This window comes from Elephantulus edwardii, unplaced genomic scaffold, assembly GCF_000299155.1.
Source record: "Elephantulus edwardii isolate Elephantulus edwardi_28Jun2011 unplaced genomic scaffold, EleEdw1.0 scaffold00096, whole genome shotgun sequence".
Taxonomy (NCBI): domain Eukaryota; kingdom Metazoa; phylum Chordata; class Mammalia; order Macroscelidea; family Macroscelididae; genus Elephantulus; species Elephantulus edwardii.
In genome coordinates, this window is record NW_006399846.1 from 602,111 (window position 1) to 624,694 (window position 22,584).

Consider the following 22,584-nt stretch of genomic DNA (forward strand, 5'->3'; position numbering starts at 1 on the left):
CAAGGAGAGATCTGTCCTTGAAGAAGGACATCATGCTCAGAAGGCTGGATGGGCAGCACAGGAGAAGACGACCCTGGATGAGATGGGTTGATACAGTAACTGGGGCAGTGGAGGTTGGTGTGTCAGAATTAGTGAGACTGCCCTAGGACAGGGAAGGGTTCAGAGATGCTGTACATAGGGTTGCTATACATTGCAGGTGACTCAATGGCACATAACTACAATAACATACTATGACAGATTTGGAAGCAGGAGTGGCATCCACTTCCTCAACAACAAGTCTCCAGAAATTGTATGAACTTTGATAAATGTCGGTAGTAGTAGAGGGGCTTCAGGACTTTTGTTCATAGGGTCGTTATGAGTCGTGATTGACTGGAAGGCAATCAACACCAACAACAATATGTCTCTTATTATTTGGGATGTTTCATGATTAGCATTTTCTTTTCATTTTTTTAAATCATATTATTTTATTAAATAAATTTCTAATTTTAATTCATCAAAATTTTCCTGTACACATTGTGCTAACTAGATTCATTTTAAGAGGAAACCTTCTATACTCAAAGATCATAAAGATATTCTTTTAAAGAATCATAAGGAAGTGTAATTGTTTTTCTTTTACAAATAATTGTACAATCATTTCTAGAATTTATTTCTCTGTAGATACAAGACAGGAGTTATGTTTTTATCTCTACATGAAAATCAATTTTCACAGAATTTGTCCCTAAAAATTTGTTTTCCCTCTTATGAACAGAGTTCATATACATTTTAATCTGACCTAGACTCTCTTCTATTCCATTGTATCTTTTATCTCTCTTTCCACCAATACAGAAATTCTTTAATATCTTGCTAGTGTATCTTTCTCCTCTAGGTAATTTATCACATCTTGTGTTTTCTATATATATGTCGTTGTTGTTTGATGTCGTCGAGTCATAGACGACTCATAGCGACCCTATGAACGAACGGCCTGAGCACTGTTCATACATAGAGTTTCCGGAGACAAGCCATTTCGGAAGTGGATGCAGCTCCTGCTTCCAGTTTCTATATATAGCTTTTTTTTTAATTGACAAGTGCTATGGTAAAGAAATAGAAATTATTTCAAATATTTCATCTGACATTTTCTCGGTATAGATGACTTTTTAGGTATAAATCACTATATTTTTAAGAAATACAAGTGATTACAAGGTATGCCTCCATCCATCTGAAGAATGATCTACTTTTTATTCACTTATTCTCATCTTGTACTGATTTTCTGGGTGTGTAACACATCTCCCCATTTTAGCACACCTTTACTTAAAATATGGGTTCTCCGACCAATGAGTCTAACAAAATTTCTGCTGTGTTTCTCTTTTCTCAACTTTTGGCTTTAAACTGGAAAATGAGGCTACCTCTGCCCTTTGGTTTTCTTTAAGATTCTAGTTCCAAAATTTCTTCCTGCATTTGTCAATAAGCAATGCTGTCAAAGAGTGTTCATGTATTCCAGCTTTTCTAGAGTCATTGTCAGTGCAATGCTTGTTTAAAATTGTATTTACCGTTGTCCGAAGCAGAATCCAACAAAGAAGCTTAACTCTAAATAATGAAACACCAGTTAGAGTTTTTACCTCAGATTCATCATTAATTTTTATTTTGTTTAACTCAGTTTCTTATTGCTTAATTCTTCTAATACTGTTTCTATAGGAAACCAGACCCAGTTGCTACCCCTATGTAACCACTCCACTGCCTCAGAAAACAGAGCTTCCAATTGCTCAGGTGAGGATCCTACAGAAACATAATCCATTCCCATCCCTGCACAAATAAATGTCTCCTGAACAGTTTGTGCTTCTACAATGTACTCATTGACATAACACTCTCCCTCTCTCTCCTCCTCCTCTTTCTCTCTTCTACTCTCTTTCTCTTTCTTTTTCTTTCTCTCTCTCTCCATTCAGAGAACAATTGGATCCGCCTAGTGAATGGGAGCAGCAGTTGTGATGGGAGAGTGGAGGTCTACCATGAAGGTTCCTGGGGGACCATCTGTGATGACAGATGGGATGTGAATGACGCACAAGTGGTGTGCAGACAGCTGGGCTGCGGAGTGGTCATTAATGCAACTGGATATGCTCATTTTGGACAAGGAACAGGACCCATCTGGCTTGATGAATTGAACTGCACAGGACAAGAATCCCACATATGGAAATGTCCTTCCCCGGGATGGGAAAAGCACAACTGCAGACACAAGGAAGATGCAGGAGTCATCTGCTCAGGTCTGTTTTCTATGTTCCATATTTAGGAAGAGAAAGGTTGGAGCTCCACAGGGTTTGGGTTGTGGCCCCCTGAGGATGATGAGTCAGAGGAGAAAGGAGGTTTTTTCCATATGCTTTACTAGTTAAACACTTGTGAATGATAGTTATCTGCCTACCGTGATTTCACCTCATGAGAGATCTTTTTTCTAAATGTTTCCTAAATAAAAGCAGGAACATTTCTTACACATAGTAATAATAATGACTTAAAAGGTTCCCACACATGGAGGATGTGTCTGTGTGTACATCCTCTATAGATAGGTTGAAGTTGCTTTATTTCACCTCAACCTGTCCACTATAATGAAATATAACTAGGCATAAGGGTAAGGATTAAATCTACAATTAAGAAAATAGATAAGAAAAAATTTATTAACTCCTCCAAAGGGAGAGGCACTCTTGTTATAACAATTTCATCATGCAGAAGTAAGTGGCAAACTCAACCAAACTGGACCTCAGTTCTTTCATTCTTTCCATCTCTACTTTCAGAATCCCTGGCCCTCAGGCTGGTGAGTGAGGACCATGACTGTGCTGGGAGGCTGGAGATCTTCTACAATGGGACGTGGGGTGGCATTTGCAGAAGCCCAATGGAGCCCACTACCCTGTCTGTGATCTGCAAACAGTTAGGCTGTGGGGACACTGGGGAGCTCAACTCTGCTGCCAATGGAAAAGTCTCTCAATCTGTGTGGGTAGATGGAATCCAATGTAAAAAAAGTGACATCATCTTGTGGCAGTGTCCTTCTAATCCCTGGAACAACAGATCGTGCCCTCCAAAACATGTAGCTCACATCAATTGTGAAGGTGATTTATTTGTCTGAAATTGGTACCACCTTTATATACATTTGTTTATCCAATTCTATGTTGATGTATATTTTAAATTGCAAATTGAGCCTGTCTAAGTTGAGAGGTAAGTCTTTAAGCCTTTATTAAGCACCACTTATTAATAAGATTGTGTTACTGAAACAAAAAGCAGGAAAGGATATGTATATGTACTCAGAAGATTTCAGGCTAGTGATAAAGAGCTAAATAATATGTTGGGAGATAAGTGTCACATTCTCTGAAAAGGAAAGTGATTAAGATATTAGTCTGGGAAGAAAGAAATACCTACAAAAAGTTCTGAAAGATGAGTGGTAATTGTTGTGTGCCATCCAGTCACCTGTGACACAGAGCAACCTAATGTACAACAGCTCTGAATCTTGTCCTATCTTGAGCCAGTCTCACTGACTCTGACACACCTACTCCCATTAACTCAGTTAACTCTGTTAATCTATCTCATCTGGGGTCTTTCTCTCTTGTACTGTCCCTCCATGCTTCCAAGCATGATGTCCTTCTCCAAGAACTTGTCCTTCCTAGCCACATGTCCAAACTATGTGAGATGAAGCTTCAAAATCCTTGCCTTCAGTCCACAGGGGCAGTTCATAGCAATGGGAACACATTTAAAAAAAAAAAAAAGAAATGAATAAATTCCTAAAAGTCATTTTTTTAAAAAACTCAAAACTCAAACTAATCACATCAAGTCAAAGCCAACTCATAGCTGACTCTCTTCTGTGTTTTCTGATATTCTAAATTCTCCCTCAAAGATGCTGGTGGCTTCCATCAGATTCCTTAACAATCAGGCTTTCAGGCAAGACATTCAGTCTCAAGCAAAGGTCCAAAGGCCCGAGGGCCATAGAAACACCACCACCATATCAGATCTAGAAGAGACCTCTCCAGACCTTGGAAATTACCACGTTGTGACAACAGTGTAGACAGAGACACTAAATCACAAAACTTAGCAGAAGCTCAGTTAAAAGGATATTTTCTCAGTACTTCCTCAGGCAAAAAATTTTCCCTGAAGCTGATACATGGGATTTGGACTTACATCCTCCTAACCGTGAGACAGGCAAAAGCATGAAATACCAGAAGTAGTGTGTGGTGCAAGACATCACAGAAGTGACTTGTGGACTAAGCTATCATCTCAAGTGGTGGCTCAGGAAGGCAGGGTTGGACTAGGTAGGTGAGGATGCAAGGAATATCGATGTAGCAGGGACAGGGAAGAGACAAGACACACCTGCTTGGGTGGGAGGACAGTGAATGTATGGTTATTTCTGTAAGGGAAGTGTCTTTCATCTACTCGATAAAATGCTTGTCTGTCAGACATTGTTCTAAAACTAAGCATCTAAATTATGACAGACTAAGTAAAAAGACTGGACATCCACTTCCAAAATGTAACAAACCTTTAAAAACTCTATGTACAGTAGAGCACCCTTAGAGTAGACTAACAGATATGTCAACTGAGGCTGAGCCCTCAAGTTTGGGAACACAAAGGAAGAGGAACAGTTGTAAGCAGAAACAAATGATTAGAATGTGGAATGTGAAAAGCATGAATGTAGAAAAACTAGACATTGTAAAGAAAGAAATGGAACACATAAATATTAGGTATTAGTGAAATGAGATGGGTTGGCATGGGACATTTTTAATCAGACAATTATATGGTCTACATATGGAGATGAAAAGATGAGGGGGAAACAGGGTTGCTATCATAGTTAAACAGGCCAATTCTAGATGTATCTTAAAATACAACATTGTGAATGACAGGATAATATCCATACACATACAAGAAAGACCTATTAATACCACTATCAATCAAATTTATGCAACCAGGGCCATAGAGGAAGATATGGATGCTTTCTACCAACTGCTGCAGTCAGAAATTGATAAAGCACGTAACCAAGATGCAATAATAATAATGGGTTACTGGAATGTGAAAGTTGGCAACCAGGAAAAAGAATCAGTAGTCGGAAAATAGGGGGCAACTTGGTGACAGAAATGAAACTAGGGACAGAATGATAGAATTCTGCACAATTAATTATTCATGGCAAATACCTTTTTTTCTTTTTATTAATTTTAATGAACATTTATGGAGATTTTGGATTTCCATTCATTCATTGTTGCAAGCAAATTCTTTTTATAAGAAACATAAATGCAGGCTATAAACATGGATTTCACCTGATGGGATGCACAGGAATCAGACTGGATTACATCTGTGGTAGGAATCATTGGAGAAGTTCAATATCAGTAATGAAAACTAGGCCAGGTGCTAAGCACTAGGCCAGGAACAGACCATCAACTACTCATATGTAAGTTCAAATTAAAGCTAAAGAAGGTTAAATCAAATCTACAGGAATCAAAATTTGATCTTGAGTCTACCCCCCCTGAATTTAAAAACCAACTCAGGAACAAGTTTGAGGCCTTGATCACTAATGAAGACCAGATGAGTTGTGGGAAGATACCAAGAATATCGTTTATGAAGAATGCAAAAAAGGAAGAAGAAAGAAAGACCAAAATGGATTCCATAAAAGACTCTGAATATTATTTATTCTGTTATAACTTTTTAGTCCCTTTTAATTTATAATTTTGCTATTATTGATATGTGCTATCAAGTTGGAGCCAACTCATAGAAGATACTGCAGGCAATTTTCAGAAGCTGTAAATTGCACAGGAGGCAATTTCCCATCTTTCTCCCATCGAGTAACTTGTGGATTCAAAACAGATGCCTTTGGGTTGGCAGCACAGCTCCTTACCAGTAGGCTACCAGGGCTCCTCCCAGCAAATGCATATTTGTTACACACTTACTATGAATCAAATACTTTTCTATGAATCAAGTAATTTTCTAAGAACTAGAGTAATAAAACAGCTAATACCCGTATTCTAATTTTATTATGTGGTAGCAATTGATTTAAAACATTAAAAACAAAGGATTAAATTAAAGGACTGCTTTCAAATGGTTACGAGCTTTATGAAAATAAAATTATTTGATAAAAAGCAATTTGATAGTAATGGGGAGCACAAGTAAGGTAGAGTGATGCTGATTGACAATAGTGAGATACTAACTGGGACTTAGGAAACTGAAAGTGGAGCAGAGGAGTTGGGGAGATCAGAAGCCATCACTCCTTTGTGGTGGACATTAATCCTTGACTCTTTAGCTGGGTTAGAAAATACAGTCCCACTAGAAGTTGTCCTTTTTGAATGCCATAACATCACAAGAAACTTACCTCTTCTTGCAAATCTCATGGTTTATGTTCTACCATCCTCAGATCTCCACAACGATCTTGCCAGCCCAAAGTACTTTCAATATGAGAAGGAATGCAAGCATTCTTGACTCTGGGACACACATAGCTCAAAAGCATAAAACTTCACCACTTCTCAGGCAGTCAGGCTCAGGACCACTGGGAGTGGAAGAGTTCTTCATGTGGCTTTAATTTTAAAATGCAAACAGCCCTTAAGTAACACTTTAGTAATGAAGTCAACTCTAGAAGCCAAAACTCTTTCCTTCTGTTTTTCTTTAATCTGATGAGGCTTTGTTGATATGGTCACCGATTGTCAGCTTATCCTTTCTGATTCATGACAACCACGTATGTGTAGAGTAGAACTGTTTCACAAGATGTTTAAGGCCATGACGTGTCCAAAATCTGATTAACATATTAGTCTTCCAAGGCACCTCTGAGTGAGTTGAAAACACTAATCATTTGGATCATAATCAAGCACTTAGCTCCTGATGAAACTATAAGTCAAAGGGGGAAAATTAAAACAACTGATATATGTCTCAGTTATCCATCTAGAGTTGATAGAAAATTTCTGATTTCTCTATGATCATAATTTTCCATTACCTTGTATGCAATGGGCCCCTAGGAAGTTCTGAAATCATCAGATAGGATGACCACCTAACAGTTACCAGCTCCCTCTGACCCAGCTCTTCACTGTTTGTTTCTGCAGGAAAGAAATCCAAAAGCTGCCCCACCACTACTACCCCCTGCACAGGTACATCTCTCTCTCATGTTCTCTGTCATTCTCAGGTGATCCTCCTTCCCAGTAAGCCAGTAACAGAAAGTGCTGCTATCTTTCAGAGAGAGATAAGCTCCGACTCCAGGGAGGAGACACCATGTGCTCAGGACGAGTGGAGGTTTGGCACGATGGTTCCTGGGGTACAGTGTGTGGTGACTCCTGGAGCCTGGCAGAGGCTGAGGTGGTGTGCCGACAACTAGGCTGTGGTTCTGCCCTGGAAGCCCTGCCAGAGGCTGTGTTTGGCCCAGGAAATGGGACCATCTGGCTGGATGAAGTGCAGTGCAGGGGTGGAGAGTCCTCTTTATGGGCCTGTGCTGCACAGCCCTGGGGACAAAGCAACTGCAAGCACAAAGAAGATGCTGGAGTGAGGTGTTCTGGTGAGTACAGGAATGGGAATATGGTATCATGCTGAATGGAAACAGAATTTATGTCTGAACTACATCCCGGGCAGACCTGATGCCTTCTAGATCTGGAGATGTAGTGGTCTGGCTTTGGCTATGTAGTGGTCTCCTGAGATTTGGGGAAACGTAAATGTTGGTGATGGTGTGAACTTATGTTGGGGGTTTTTTTCCAGTGTCCCATCTTCTTTTTCTTCCCTCCAGGTGAGAGAAAAACTTCTCCCTCCAACCTTGAAAGTATGTGATGCTTCTGTTTTAAGGTTGTGCTGGGGAAGATACTCAGATTTTTCGAAGACCTGCACTACAAAATCTCCATATCCTCAAAATGTTAATCACATTGACAACAGAAAGATCTATTTGCCAAGTGTTGATCTTAATCAAGTTATTGAAACCATGAAGCTCCTAGGCTATGCCAGCATCCACTTTCTAAAAATCTCTTCGATTCAGATTCAGAACACAGTTTACACAGCTCAGAGCAGATCCTGGCTCAGGCACATCTTAGATTCAGGAAGACCCACTTTATCTAAACTGGTTACTTCACAATTGTGAGGACTCAAGAGGTTACTGGGGCAAGAAGTTCTATTGAGATTACAATCTTATCTAAAGTCTTAAAACATTTGTTGTTGTTGTTTGTTGTTTAGGCACCAGTTCACCCTCATTACCTCGCTCTGACACCCTCTCCCTGCCAGAGACACTCTGTGTCATCCTAGGGATTCTTCTCTTCCTGGTCCTCATTATCTTGGGAGCTCAGCTACGGAAAAGAGAAACAGAGAAACAAGGTAGGCCTCAGGGATTATTAAATTAACTAGGAAATAGAAGGACAATATTGGGTCACTTGTGATATCAAGAAAATTATGAGTTTAAATCTTCAGCCTCTTCATCGTGCAAAATTCCCCTTTCTGTATAATAGACTCCAATATTTGCATAGCTAAGTCCTTGTTCCTGGATTCAAAATGGAAGTGTTCATAAAGTATAGCTTCCAGTGTGAATGTTTGTATGATGAAGATCTATATCAAGAAGCCTAGTTCTGGCACAAAGAGCATAAGGCTACAGTAAAGTGTCCTGAGAGCCCAGCAAGTTTCTCTAAGTGGTGAGCAGGGGGCATTGAATGCTTCATCTATATAGTTAGTTGAATATCTTCGTAGATAGTCTCTGAACTCATGCTGCCTTTCCTAGGCTTATTTGGATTTGAAGATGCCCTTGAAGAAGCTTTGTATGAGGATATTAATTACATTGTAAAATCAGAGAAGAAGGACTTTTTGGACAGCTTGGGTATGTATTCCATATCCTCTCAACTTGTAATATGAACTGGTTGTGAGTTTAGGTGTCTTCAGTAAGTACGAAGCCAATCACTAATTCAGGCTCACATGCAGCATCCTCCTAAGACAGGAGCACCAAGTCCTAATGACTCAAGTAGGCTAAAGACTCAAGATTTCTTCTGAACCTTAAAATTCCACCTCCTGGTGTGAAAAGTGTTATGAAAGAAGTCCAACCAGCATGCTCCTTAGAGGTAAAGATGGTGAAACTTCATCTCACTTACTTCAGGCATATTATCAGGAGGGACAAACTCTTGGAGGGAAGTAACATGCTGAGAAAAGTGTAGAGAGAAAGACCTCAAAAAGGTAGACTACCACAGTGACTCTCACAATGAGCTTGAGCCTCATATAGACCATGAGGATGGTACAGGATAGGACAAGGTACAAATCTGTTGTTGATAGATAAGCTTGCCATGAGTCATAGTAGACTCAAAGGCATCTAGCAACATCATGTGGGGAAAGTTCAGCTCTTTGTCTATGATGTTTTTCTCCTTACAGAAAACCTGTCAGTTACCGACTTCCCATATTACACTGGGGACAATGAAGAAGATGGAGGTACTGAATCTACTCCAGGTAATAGAGATAGATCTGTCCTTGGATGATAGAGCTAAAGAAGAGAAATCCCAACTGAGGAGAATGTTTTTCTGTGATGGGATGGGGAAGGTCTCAACTCTCACAGTAGGAATAATTTTTTTATTATACAGTTTTAGTGACTTTTTTTCCCAGGAAGTTGGGTTTTTTTATTATTAATGTTTTTCTTTTAAAAAATATTTTCTTTTTTTAATAATTTTAATGAACAGTTACAGAGAACTTGGGTTTCCATTCTTTATTATTAATTTCAATAAAAGTTTACAGAGACTGGATTTCCATTCAATCATTGTTGCACTTGTCTCCCTGCCCACCCCTCCCCCCCCAGTTCATTCTTCTCTTTGAAAAGTAAAAGAAAAATTCTTTCATTGTTATACAATCCCTCCCACCAAGTCCACTCCACTATGCAGCCTTCGTTCTGGACTACCATCATGACAGAAATACCTAATCACATATCTCTTTTAAATAGTTCTCTCCCTCATCTGTTTCAATGCAGTATACATCATTTATCCCATCTTTCTCAATCTCCCCCCAACCCTGATGTCAGTCACATTTTACAAGAGTGAAACTGTGCCATATTTGTCCTTTTGTGACTGAGATAACAATAAAAATAATTATTTCCTCTTTCTAAGCACTCTGTGACCTGTGAAATGGAAACATTAAGCTCCATTATCTGTATCAATAACTGCTTCTTTTTAGGCACAGATGTGCATCTTACAGTATTGTTATAGAACTAAACACTTTAAAAGTAATAATTAGACACACACCCGCTACTCCAAGCCACAGCCACTGCGCTCTGGTCCGCTGCGACATGGCAAAAGTCACTAGCCCCACGGAGACCGAGCGGTGCATTGAGTCCCTGATTGCCGTGTTCCAGAGGTACGCTGGACAGGATGGAAACAGCCTTACCCTCTCCAAAACGGAGTTCCTGAAATTCATGAATACAGAACTGGCTGCCTTCACAAAGAATCAGAAGGACCCTGCCTGGTGTCCTTGACCGCATGATGAAGAAACTGGACCTCAACGCTGATGGGAAGCTAGATTTCCAAGAATTTCTTAATCTTATTGGGGGCATTGCTCTGGCCTGCCATGACTCTTTCACGAAACATGTTCACTAGCAAACCTGAAGCACCATTGAAACTGGCCAACAAGCTCAGCTCCTTCCCTCCAAGACCCCCCACCCCATGACTGTAGACTCCTCACAGCCCACACACACCCTGATCTAGCCCACCCACCACCCCATGCAGGCCACCCCTTCTGGGACTAATAAACATTCTGGGTTTTTTTTAAAATAAACAAAAAATTAAAAAAAAAAAGTAATAATTATTCATCAACGCCCCTTTTCAGCATGAAGAAGCCAGAGAGTCGGCATCCAGTTCCCAAATCAATAAGATAGTTGGTTTAAATACCATTGGAAAATGCTTATCATTCCCCTGTAGCATCTGGTCCCCACTGGATCCTTTTCATTTCCTTCACCTGCTCCCCCCACCAACCAATTTCTGCAGCTCTGCAACTGCATCCCTGCCCATCCTCACCCTTCTGCCCCCAACCCTGGCCTCCTTGTACCCCCAATATGTTTTTCCCAATAAAATTTAAAAAGTAATAATTATTACTTTTAAAGTAATAATCTCAAAAATCCTATAGTGAGAGAGAACATTATGGAAAATATAATTTGGACATTGAAATACTGTGATATTTGAATTGTTTGTTGTTGTTGTTATGTGTCACCAAGTTGCCTGAGACTCATAGTGACCCTGTGTACAACAGCTCTGAAGCCTGCCCTGTCCTGAGCCGGTCTCACTGACTCTGGCACACCTACCCCCATTGCCCTAGTTATTGTATCAATCCATCTCATCCCTGGTCTTCCTCTCCTACATGGTCCCTTGATCCTTCCAAGAGTGATGTCCTTCTCCAAGGACTGGTCCCTGGCCATGTGCCCAAAGAGCATGAGACAGAGCTTCAAAATCCTAGCCTCCAAGGAGAAACTTGGTTTCACTATCTCCAAGACAGACTTATTTGTTTTCCTGGTGGTCTGTATTTTAATTACTTGATGATTTACATGTACATTGATACCTAAGAGAAATTGACTTTAATAAGACTCTAGAATACATGGAGTTCATACTACTGTCCATAAGAACCACCAGAAATTCTTATTTACATGGGCCTAAGAGGAGACAAAGAAGTCCTGGTAACATGGTAGTTAAACATTCAGCAGCTTTCAGTCAGTGTCTTGAACCTCCAGCTACTCTGTGGGTTAAAGATTTGACAATCTGTTTCAGTGAAGATGAACTGCCTTGGATATACCATGGAGCAGTTCCACTCTGACCTATAAGGTCACTGTAAATTAGAATTAGAGCAATAGATGTGAGGTCTCTTAGGGACTTTTGTTTTGTTGTGTTTGTTTGTTTGTTTGTTTGTTTGTTTGTTTGTTTGTTTGTTTAAAAAGAGAAGGTTATTTGTCTTTGATGCTCCTGAGGTGGTAAATATTGATACCTCTTGGAACAGAGCATGTCTAGTAGCTTCTGTAGAAACAGAATCCTAGGGACATCTAAACATTGGAAGGGAGACAAAGCTAGGCTTCTCATGGTTGGTGTTTGTGATCTCTCTGGTCTCTGGGAGAGATGCCCAGAATGCCCTCTCCCTGGTAATTGTGTATCTTCCTTAGTCTCTGAAGGTAAGTGAGCATCCTGATTATTTTGGTTCTGGTTTGCCCCTCCTCCCTCAGTCACTTGATAAGTATCTATTATGTGTTACAACTCTTTTACCATTTATTAAAGATAGAGCCTTATTATATTCTTAGCACAATAACTTTTGTTAATGTTTAGAGGACATGTTAGAAGAATATTGTTGACTTTAATACATTTTTATATTTTAAAATATTGGAGTGGCTCATATAAATATTGAAATCAAGTATTTGTGCCTTTGGTGTAGCTTTGTACAGCTAGCATAATCTCGGCATTATAAGGAACTTTGGATATCACTCAGACTACCTTATCTTTTTCTATTCTACACGAATCATTTTCTCCTTGCAGAGAATCCAGAAAAGCAGGCCAATTCCACTGGAAGTGGTTATGATGATGCTGCAATTCCTTCAACCCTTGCATTGGATGAAAAACAGTTTTTCCCACAGGAGGAGGATGGTGCCAAGTACTCCCAGACAGGTGAATGGACAGCTCTGCTGTAACAGTCTTAATTCTTTGTCATGGAAAAGTGGAATTTGGACCCTTCAATACTCAATTTTCCCCTTCTCTACTATGATCACATTCACTTTAGATACTCTTTTTCCTATAATTGTATCAGTTTCATCTCTTCTGGAAGAGGAGCATACTGTGTTCTTAGTGTCAGTGCCCACCATCCGTAGGGAATGGACATGGGTAATGAGTAGTTGAGCCCTTGTTCACACTTTTTACACTCCAAGTATGAACATGTCTTCTGACAATAGATTTTAAGATTCCTTTAGCTTGTGAGAGTTAATTTAGGAAGTATTATTCATTAAAAGGTAAATTTAACTTGTTAATTTCTTTCTTATTTCTTAGAAAAATATATAAGCAAATTTGAAGTTAACAATGCTCACTATTAATACAAAATCTACCATGGACTTAATAAGATAGTCACAAAATCTCAGCAGGAGAATGCAGTTAGAAGATAATTTACTCTTAGTGTCTCAATTAACAGATTGGACCGGGGTTAATTCTTAGGGGTGGTCATGGTTTCCTGAGAAGAAGAGCACTGTGAAACTTGGTGAGATATCCTCCATGGACATAGGATAGAAGACCTAAGAACATTTTCAGGAATACTTAGAGGCTTGGTCAGTTCCATGAGATGCTGAAGAATCTGGAAAGAGGATTGCCTGCTTCTATTCCTTAAAAAGTTAGGCCAGACTGTTATTAAAAAAAGAATGCTCATGCATTTCTCCCACAGTTCATCCTTTATTGTTGAGCCATCTCCTTACTGACAATTGAGATCAGCAAAAGGCTTTGCACTCTGTACCTGAGTCAGTGGCTCTAGCCTTTCAGGCAAGTCTTAGGTGTCATGAGGTGTTTTGTGACCACTCTGTACTGGTCTTACCTTCTACCAAGAGTCTCTGTCCTGGCTTTCATTCACCACTGTAACTAGAATTTTCTTTTCAGGTGACTCTCTACAGTCTCCTAGAGAAGGTGCCAACCCAACAATGGAAGGAAAAGCATCCTCTTTGCTCCTGGATGAAGGAGAAATCACTGGATATGATGATGTTGAGCTCGGTGTTATGTAGTGCCATTTTTAGAGCAAACAAATCTGCAAAGAGTATTCTACCATTTGTTTCACAAATAAATGAGAAACCTCATCTTCTGTAGTCTTCTGTAGTACTACAAAGTTTTCGTATGTATCTATGATAAGAGAAAATTATTCATAATAAATACTTTGACCTTCAATGCTATTGTCTTTAGCATATTGTCTAGATACATTCACCTGTATTTACCTTTAAAAACTCATCACTTGAAATAACTTGTTATCACCTCCCCATAGGCTATGTTCTTGGCTTGCATTAAATTACACAGAAATTTGTGCTTTTTCTGAATAACACAAAATTGAAATTAGGCCTTGAACTAACTGCGTATGTGTGAATAAAAACTAAAGAAACACTCATAAAATAGTCCAAAATCATTCCTTCTCTCTCAAAAATAATATTCAAAATGAGCAGGATTGGTAAGAGAGATAAAAAATGGCTTCTCCATGCAGGAGTGGCATCCACTTCTGAAATAGCTTGCCCTCAGAAACTCTATGAACTTAGAGAAACGATGAAAGTTATACAAGTGTTCAGGATTTTCGTTCATAGGGTCACTATGAGTTGTCTGCGACTCAATGGCACTTAACAACAACAACATATTGTTATATCATACCCAGAAATCTACTCTTCTCTGAATCACTCAACATACTTGGAGGAGGATAAAGAGGAAAATAAAACTACCTCTTTTATCTCTTTTCAGATATAGACCACTGTCGTATTTATTCTAGGAGACTAGGAAGACTATTAGTGAGGACATTGACTATCTTCAATAGGTCTTATATAGGCAACTCCACTATTTGTCTTTCATTATATTTTTTATATTCAAGGGATGGCTGAGGGAGGATATTTAAGGCAAAGGAGATTGTTGAAGTCATGGCCTTCCCCTAGCCCTATTTATACCCTCTATCCCAGAGCTCACTAGCAGCCCTTAAGTCGAGAACAAATTACAAATGGGATTTTTTACGTACCTTATAATAGATCCTAAACTTATTTATACACTTAACTTCTCACAAAGTTCCAGGAGAAAGTGGAGTATATTCATTGCATGCATGGAATATATTCATGGATTTATCCCTCTGAAGACATCAACTTCTACATGGAGAGCTGCTTGTCTAAAGTCAGTAGTTCAGATTTCAATAGAGAAACGGAATAAGCTACTAAATTAAAGATCAGCTCTGCAAGAGAAAAAATGTGACAATCTGCTTTCATACAGATTTACAGCCTTGAAAATTCTGTGAGAAACTTGTCCTCTATCCTTTAAGGCCATTATAAGTCACAATGACTCATTGACATTGGATTGTTTGGCTTGGGGATTTGTTGGTTATTAATTTGTTTTCTTTCAACATGCAGTTTATGGGATGACCACAAGATGGCAGAGCTGGGAACGGTAAATTCGAGGAGGCAAAAGTCACACTAGTTCATATCTAAACATTTCAGAATGGTTTGTTGCCTAAAATGTAGACTCTCGTTGTTTGAATTATAAAATAAATAAATGAATATTATATAGAAAGGATGGAATAAAAGTGCAAAGAGGAAGGTAGGAAGGAATGCAATAAAGGGCTTTTTCAAAAAAATAAAATGTTTATTTTATCCTGGTTTACTTTAAAAGTTTGTATACATTGTTTTTCACACCAGATATTTCCCATTTCATTTTCCAACCTTTCTTTCCACCCCTCAAATTGTGCAATAACCAAAAAAAAAAAATTGTGCAATAACCATCCCTCCCCACCCCCACCCCTTCCTCACCCCTTGGATCCTCAGACACGTCCTACAGTAATGGTCTTACACAGTATTTGTCCTTATGGGACTGAATTAGTTCCCTTAGCATAATGCCTCCAGTCCCTCACAAGTTAAGTAGTGATTTACAAAATCATTGTTTCTGCGTGCTGCATAGTATTCCATCATGTGAACGTACCATACTTTCTCAATCCATTCGATTGTTATTGGACATGTGAGTTGTTTCCATATTCTTGCAATGGTGAGTAACCCTGTTATAACCATTGGTGTACAAGTCTCCATTTGTGCCTTGATTCTCATCCTCTCAAGGTATATTCCAGGCAGGGTAATAGCTGGTTCATATGGAATTTCTATGTTCAACTTTTTGAGGAAGTGCCAAACTGCCTTCCAGAGTAGCAAATGTGGTATTGTGAAGTTGGCTGTCAGGGACCTCTCCAAATTACCAAGGAGCAATTATGTCAGTTTGATACGGTACTTTATATACACCATACAGTCTTTTCAATGACTTGAATCACTCTCCATCTCAGTTATGCATCTGAGAGCTGGAGGATAAACAAGAATTACAGAAAAACACCTGATACCTTTGAGTTGTCATGCTGGAGAAGAGTACTGAATATCAAAGTCTGTCAAAAAAACAAGCAGAGATGTCTTAGGGAAAGTGCAGCCAGAATACTCCTTGAAGATGACAAAGCTAAAATAACTGAGAGATATCATTTATCCCAGCAACAGCTGCAAAGTTCAATAGGACAACAAACAATAAATGCTGGTGAGGTTGTAGAAAGATTGGAACTCATTCACTGCTGGTGGCAGTGTAAAATGGTGCAGCCACTGTTGAAGGCGGTCTGGCACTTTCTCAAAAAGTTGGAAATAGACATAATATTTGATCCAGAAATTCCTCTACTGGGAATATATCCTAAAGACACCAGAGCCGTAACTCAAACAAATGTATGCACACCCATGTTTATTGCTGCATTATTCACAATAGCAAAGGGATGGAAGCAACCCAAATGCCCCAAAACAAACAGATGGGTAGAAAAACTATGGCACATTTACACAATGGAATATTAGGCAGCAATGGAAAACAATGAACTCATAAAGCATCACACAACATGGGGAAGCTTAGAGAACATTATGCGATTGAGATATCTCAGTCACAAAATGACAAACACTGTATAACACCACTGTTATAAAAATGGGACTGGGGCTAGGGCGGGAAGGGAGGGTGGTTTGAGTAGAGAATGGAAAAGATTGGACAGGAAAATGAACACTGCATAGAACAGATAAAGGAAAGAATTGTCCTAACGGAACACATGATTAGGCATTATGCATATGACAACAATCTGGAACAAGGGGTGCATTACTGGATGGACTGGGAGAAGGGGGAGGAGTGGGGAAAGAAAATGTGCAACAATGAATAAAAAAAATTTCTTTAAAAAGATCACAAAGCTTCATTTCACATACTTTAGGCATGTTGCTAGGAAAGGCTATTCCTTTGAGAGGGACTTCATGCTTGGAAAGGTGAGCAAAAGAAAGAAAGACCCTGACAAAATGTATTGACACAGTGACTGCAGCAGTGGGCTCAGTCAAGAGTGTCAGAGATTGTGAGAACGCAAAGGATAGCACAGGGTTCAGAGTTGTGTGTTCATAGCATCGCTGTGAGTCATACTTAACTGGTAACTAAAAACAAACAATAATATGCCTCATCTACACTGAGGAAAACCGAGATAAATAATTTATCCAAAATCATCCAGCCAGCAAATGTGTGGTATTGTGAAATCGGAATATCTGGTCTTTGAGTCTCTGCTCTTAACCAAAACCCTGTTACCTGAAGCCCTTGGAATGCAGCGTCAGAGGGAGATGAGAAGACATGAGCGGCATAGCTGTTATTTGCTATTAAGGTCTTTTGGCGCCATCTGCTGTTAGTCTAAGGTTGACATTTAAAATCTGAGTTTCCTATACAGCGTTGTTGTCGTTGTTATTGTTGTTTATCATAGAGTCAGAACCAGCTCATAGCTGACCCTCCAGTGGGTTTTCAGAGGCAGTAAATCTTCTGGAAGGAGATTGCCCAACTTTTTTCCCAGGAACAGCAGAGAGAAAGAGCGAGCGAGAGCGAGCACGCTCTGGTGTCTGGTGGACTAGCTTTAAGAAACTATGCCGCAACCCCAAAGGCACATGATTCAAATCCATCATTTGCTCCACAGTAGAAAACTGAGCAATCTCCTTCTATTCAATTTACTGCTTCTGGATACCCGCTAGAGGGTCAGGTATGGGTCAGTTCTGACTTAACGGTACACAAATTTTTTTTTTTCATTTTAATCAGACTGTGCTATCGAAAACCTTCAGCACACTATTGAATAAAATTTGCCCTTGTTTGTACGTGCAATGCTTCTAATATTTTACTGTTATTGTTAGGTGCTGTACAAGACATCCAAGAGTCCACTACAAGATGGGTTCCTTTTTGGAGACTATGCGGCCTTGTGTGACTGAAAGGGGGGCAGTGCAAAAAAGCCTAACCTGAAGGGCAACCTAAGAGCTTTTGTAGTCAGGATCCTTTCTTGGCACCAGATCGTGCTGTGGGTGCTGAGGCCTAAAGACACTGAGCTTCTGCTTGCTCTGTGAAATGAACTTGGGAGCCTCAGGGAGAGGGCCCCCAGCCCTTTTCATTCCAGGCACTACCCAGCATGGTGAAGAGAAGATACTGCCCTGGAAGTGAATGGCCAATGTGCAATACTAGTATGTCTGTGTCCACTGCTGATGATACTGTGCCAATTCCAAACACTTCCCAGATTCCCGCTTCAGAACGAGAGAATCTGGTTAGACCAAAACCATTGCTGTTGAAGTTGTTAAAATTTGTTGGTGCAAAAAAAAAACTCTTCTATGAAAGAGGTTCTATTTTATCTGAGCCAATATATTATGTCTAAATGATTACATAATGAGAAACAACAGCATACAGTGCATTGTTCAAATGGTCTTCTAGGAGGTTTGTTTGGAGAGCAAGCTTTTCTGTAGAAGACCACAGGACTGAGAAGACCAACAGCTCAGGAAGGCAGGGAGAAGTGTGGACTCATGGGCCTGCAGCCATGCTCACTCAAACCTATTCACAGATAGCTGAGAATGAATTGACCAACAAGATGAAGAAAGGGTGATCCATGCTGTGAACTTGGGTAGATTGCTGCAACCTAATAACTTGCTCTCAACTGGACTTTACTTGCAGATAAATTTACTCAAAGTTTCCAAGTTGAAGAGAGGAAAATTCAGAAAAAGGGATATGTTTATTGCCTCAGAGTTCTGGTTTCATACTGTTGTTATGTGCCATCAAGTAGCCTACAACTCATAGCAACCCTGTATTCAACAGCTCTGAGCCCTGTCCTATCCTCAGCCAATTTCACTGTCTGACAGACCAGCCCCTATTACCCCAGTCATTGTCAATCCACCTTATCCAGGGTCTTCTCCTGTGTTGTTCCTCCACCCTTCCATGCATAATGTCCTTCTCCAAGGCCTGGTCCCTTTTGGCAACATGCCCAAAGTATGTGAGACAAAGCTACTAAATCCATGTCTCGAGAAAGCAATTTTGTTTCACCTTCTCTTGGTAGGCCATAGTACATTCAAGGGTCTTCTCCAGCACCACAACTCAAAGGCATCAATTATTCTTTTGTCATCTTTATTCATTGTCCAGCTCTGTGGCACATAGCAAGTAACTGCAAAGATCATGACCTAGATCAGGTGCACCTTAGTCTCTAGACTGACATCTTTGCACTTCAGCACTCTGGAGAGGTCGCTGACAGCCAACTTTCCTAATTAGCCTTTTGATTTCCCAGCTGCTGGTGCCAAGAGTGTTGATGGTGGAGCTGAGCAAGAGAAATTGTTCACAATCTCAATTTCATCTCCACCTATCATGGTGCTGCCAATTGGCCCAGTGGTGAGAATCTTTGTTTTCTTGATGTTGAGCTTCAATCCATACTGAAGACAGCTGTCCTTGACTTTCTTCAGCAGATGTTTCAAGTCCTCAGTTTCAGCGAGCAAGGTTATGTCATCTGCATAAGTTGTTCATGAATCTTCCTCCTTTTAAATACCAGCCTCCTGAATTATCTGTTCCACAAATAGATTGAAAAAGTAAGGATACAGAATGCATCCCTGATGCATTCTTTGTCTGGTTTTGAACCATGCAGTGTTTTCTTACCCTATCTTGGTGACTCACTCCTGATCCAAGTATAGGTTTCCAATAAGCACAATCAGGTGTTCTGGGATTCCCATAGGGATGAGCAAAGTAACTGGTTTACATATTTTCACAAAAGTAGTTATTAATAAGATTGTAAGGTGGGGAACCTACGATATATATGAATATAATTTAAATGGAAAAACTGTATAAAACACAATGTACATGCATGAAACACAATGTATATGGACAATAAAAATATTAATTTTAAAAAGACTACAGGAAAATGCTAGACATATTGCGATGGGAAAGTCTGCTGTTAGGGACCTCTCTAAAGTACTGAAGAGCAACGGTGTCTTTCTGGAGACTAAGGTGAGTCTGATACAGGCCATGGTCTTTTCAATCACTTGTTAGGCATCAGAGAGTTGGACAATGACTAGGGAGGAAAGAAGGAGAATTGATGCCTTTGAGCTTTGGTGTTGGAGAAGAGTATTGAGGGTACCATGGATTGCTAAGAAAACAAACCAATACATCCAGTCATTTGACCAGGTGGTTATCCTCCAGATTTCTTGGCACTATCTGATGTGTGTCCAGGGCAGCATATGTTTGTTGAAATATGTCAATTGGTATACCATCAATTCCTGGGGCCTTGGTTTTTTGCCAATTCCTTCCGAGCAGCTTAAACTTACTCCTACATCACCATAGGCTCTTGTTCATATGTTGTTTCATGAAATTCTTCTGTGTCAGTCAATTTTGGTATAGTGATTCTGTGTACTCTTTGCATCTTCTTTTGATGCTTTTTGGGTTATTCAACATTCTGTCCATAGCATCAATTTTTATTACAACTCGAAGCTTGAATTTATTCTTCAGTTCCTTCAGCTTACGATTGACACAGGGAATTTTGAATCAAATGATCAAACTATGTTGGAAATGAAAAGGTGAGAAAAAATGGGTTCACATTTATAGTTTAAAAAGACTATTTCTAGATCCATCTTGAAATACAATGTTGTGAGTGACAGGATCCATATGTCTATAAGGAAGATCTGTTAATAACACTGTCATTCAAATTTATGCACCAATAACCAGAGCCAAACAGGAAGAAATAGATGACTTCTAACAACTGTTGCAATCAGAAATTAATCGAACATGCAACCAAGATAAATTAGCAATAATGGATGACCGGAACACAAAAGTTGGGAACAAAGAAGAAGCTGTCTGGAAACACTGACTTGGAGACAGAATGACAGAATTCTGTACAATCAATAATTATTCATTGCACAAACATTTTATAAGATACACAAACGGTGACTATACACATGGACCTCATCTGATGGCCTACACAGGAATTGGATTGATTACACATGTGGGAAAAAATCATTGGAGAAGCTCAATATCAGCTGTGAAAAGAAGGACACATGCTATTCTGGACTGAATCATCAGCTTCTCATGCATAAGTTCAAACAAGCTAAAGAAAAATCACATCCACAAGAACCAAAGTTTGTGTCTATCCCTCCTGAATTTAAAGACCATCTCAGAAATAGGTTTGAGGCCTTGAATACTAATGAATGAAGACCAGATGATCTGTGGAAGGATATCAGGAATATCATCCATGAAGAATGCAAAATATCATTACAAAGAAAAGGAAGAAAAGGCCAAGATGGATGTCAGATGAGACTCTAAATATTGCACTAGAGCACTGAGAAACCAAAGCAAAGGGAAGAAATCAAGATGTTAAGGAGTTGAACAGAAGATTTCCAAGAGCAGCACAGGAAGACAAATCAAAGTATTATAATGAAATGTGCAAAGAGCTGGAGTTGAAAAATCAAAAGGGATGAACTCAGTCACCATTTCTTAAGCTGAAGGAACTGAACAACAAAACAATTTGAATATTGACGTGATCAAAAGGACTGTGCAAAAGGGAGGAGAACCCATCAATTTCAAGTTTGATTTCTAGACCAACTATCTCATCTAGAAGGAGAGCAAGAAGTGAGATGAAACTAAATTCAAGTGGATTATCCAGTGAAGTACAAAGAAAACAGCACAGATCTAACAAGGTTTCCCTTTACTTTTATGTAAGACTTGCACTGTGTGTCATGAGGGAGATGTGAAAGAAGCAGTAGCAGTGAATCAACAGAAACACCATCAAATGAAGTTCTTAATGCAGGTGAAGGTAAACATTCTGCTAATTGGCTAAAGCAGGAGTCCGTTTCAGATCAATTCAGTGTAGAATTTGAAGTTGAGTCTATTGATTCACAAGATTATAACTTTAGAGAAGAAGGATAAGAACTCTCAAATTAAGAAGATAGTGTATGTAGAGTTACCATCTATCAAGGAGAAGAGACTGATTCTGATTCATTTGAAGATGATCCTGAAATTTCCTTAATTGATTATTGGAAATGTATTTCATGCAATAAAATTAATTCTCTTCTTTGACCACATAATAATAGATATTGAACACTTCATGAAAATTGGCTTAATGAAGACAAAAGGAAAGAAAAAGAGGAAATGTTTGAGAGCAACAAACTAAAAAAAAACACAACACAGAAAAGGAAAAAGGTTTTGATGTTCCCGATTGTAAAAAAAAAAAGCAATAGCTTTCTACAAAAGATGGTGCCGAAAGCAAAGAAGGAAGTTCCTGCCCCAAAGCAAAGGCATTAAAGGCCAAGAAGGCAGTCTTGAAGGGCATCCATAGCCAAAAAATAAAAGAAGATTCATTCACATGTCACCCACCTTCTGGCGGCCTAAGACACTGAGACTCTGAAGGCAGCCCAAATACCCCCGGAAGAGCGCCCCCAGGAGAAATAAGCTTGACCACTATGCCATCATCAAGTTTCCCCTGACCACTGAGTCAGCCATGAAGAAGATAGAAGATAACAACACACTTGTGTTCATTTTGGATGTCAAGGCCAACAAGCACCAAATTAAACAAGCTGTAAAGACACTCTAGGACATTGATGTGGCTAAGGTCAACACTTTGATTAGGCCTGATGGAGAGAAGAAGCCTATGTTCCACTTGCTCCTGACTATGATG

The 22,584-nt window shown here is 39.4% G+C and overlaps 1 protein-coding gene and 2 pseudogenes across 1 annotated transcript in view; all 3 read left to right on the forward strand.

Annotated features, from left to right (window-relative positions):
* The window catches only part of LOC102863260, a 475,179-nt gene extending 467,676 nt beyond the window's left edge, over window positions 1-7,503 (forward strand). The window contains exons 37-40 of the mRNA XM_006891348.1: window positions 1,672-1,743; window positions 1,920-2,234; window positions 2,757-3,068; window positions 7,160-7,503. Coding sequence (XP_006891410.1) covers window positions 1,672-1,743; window positions 1,920-2,234; window positions 2,757-3,068; window positions 7,160-7,503 — 1,043 coding nt within the window. The remainder of the gene's footprint in view (window positions 1-1,671; window positions 1,744-1,919; window positions 2,235-2,756; window positions 3,069-7,159) is intronic.
* Window positions 7,504-10,204: 2,701 nt separating this feature from the next.
* On the forward strand, window positions 10,205-10,511 carry LOC102863668 (annotated as a pseudogene).
* Window positions 10,512-20,474: 9,963 nt separating this feature from the next.
* Window positions 20,475-22,584, forward strand: part of LOC102864074 — a 2,352-nt pseudogene continuing 242 nt past the window's right edge.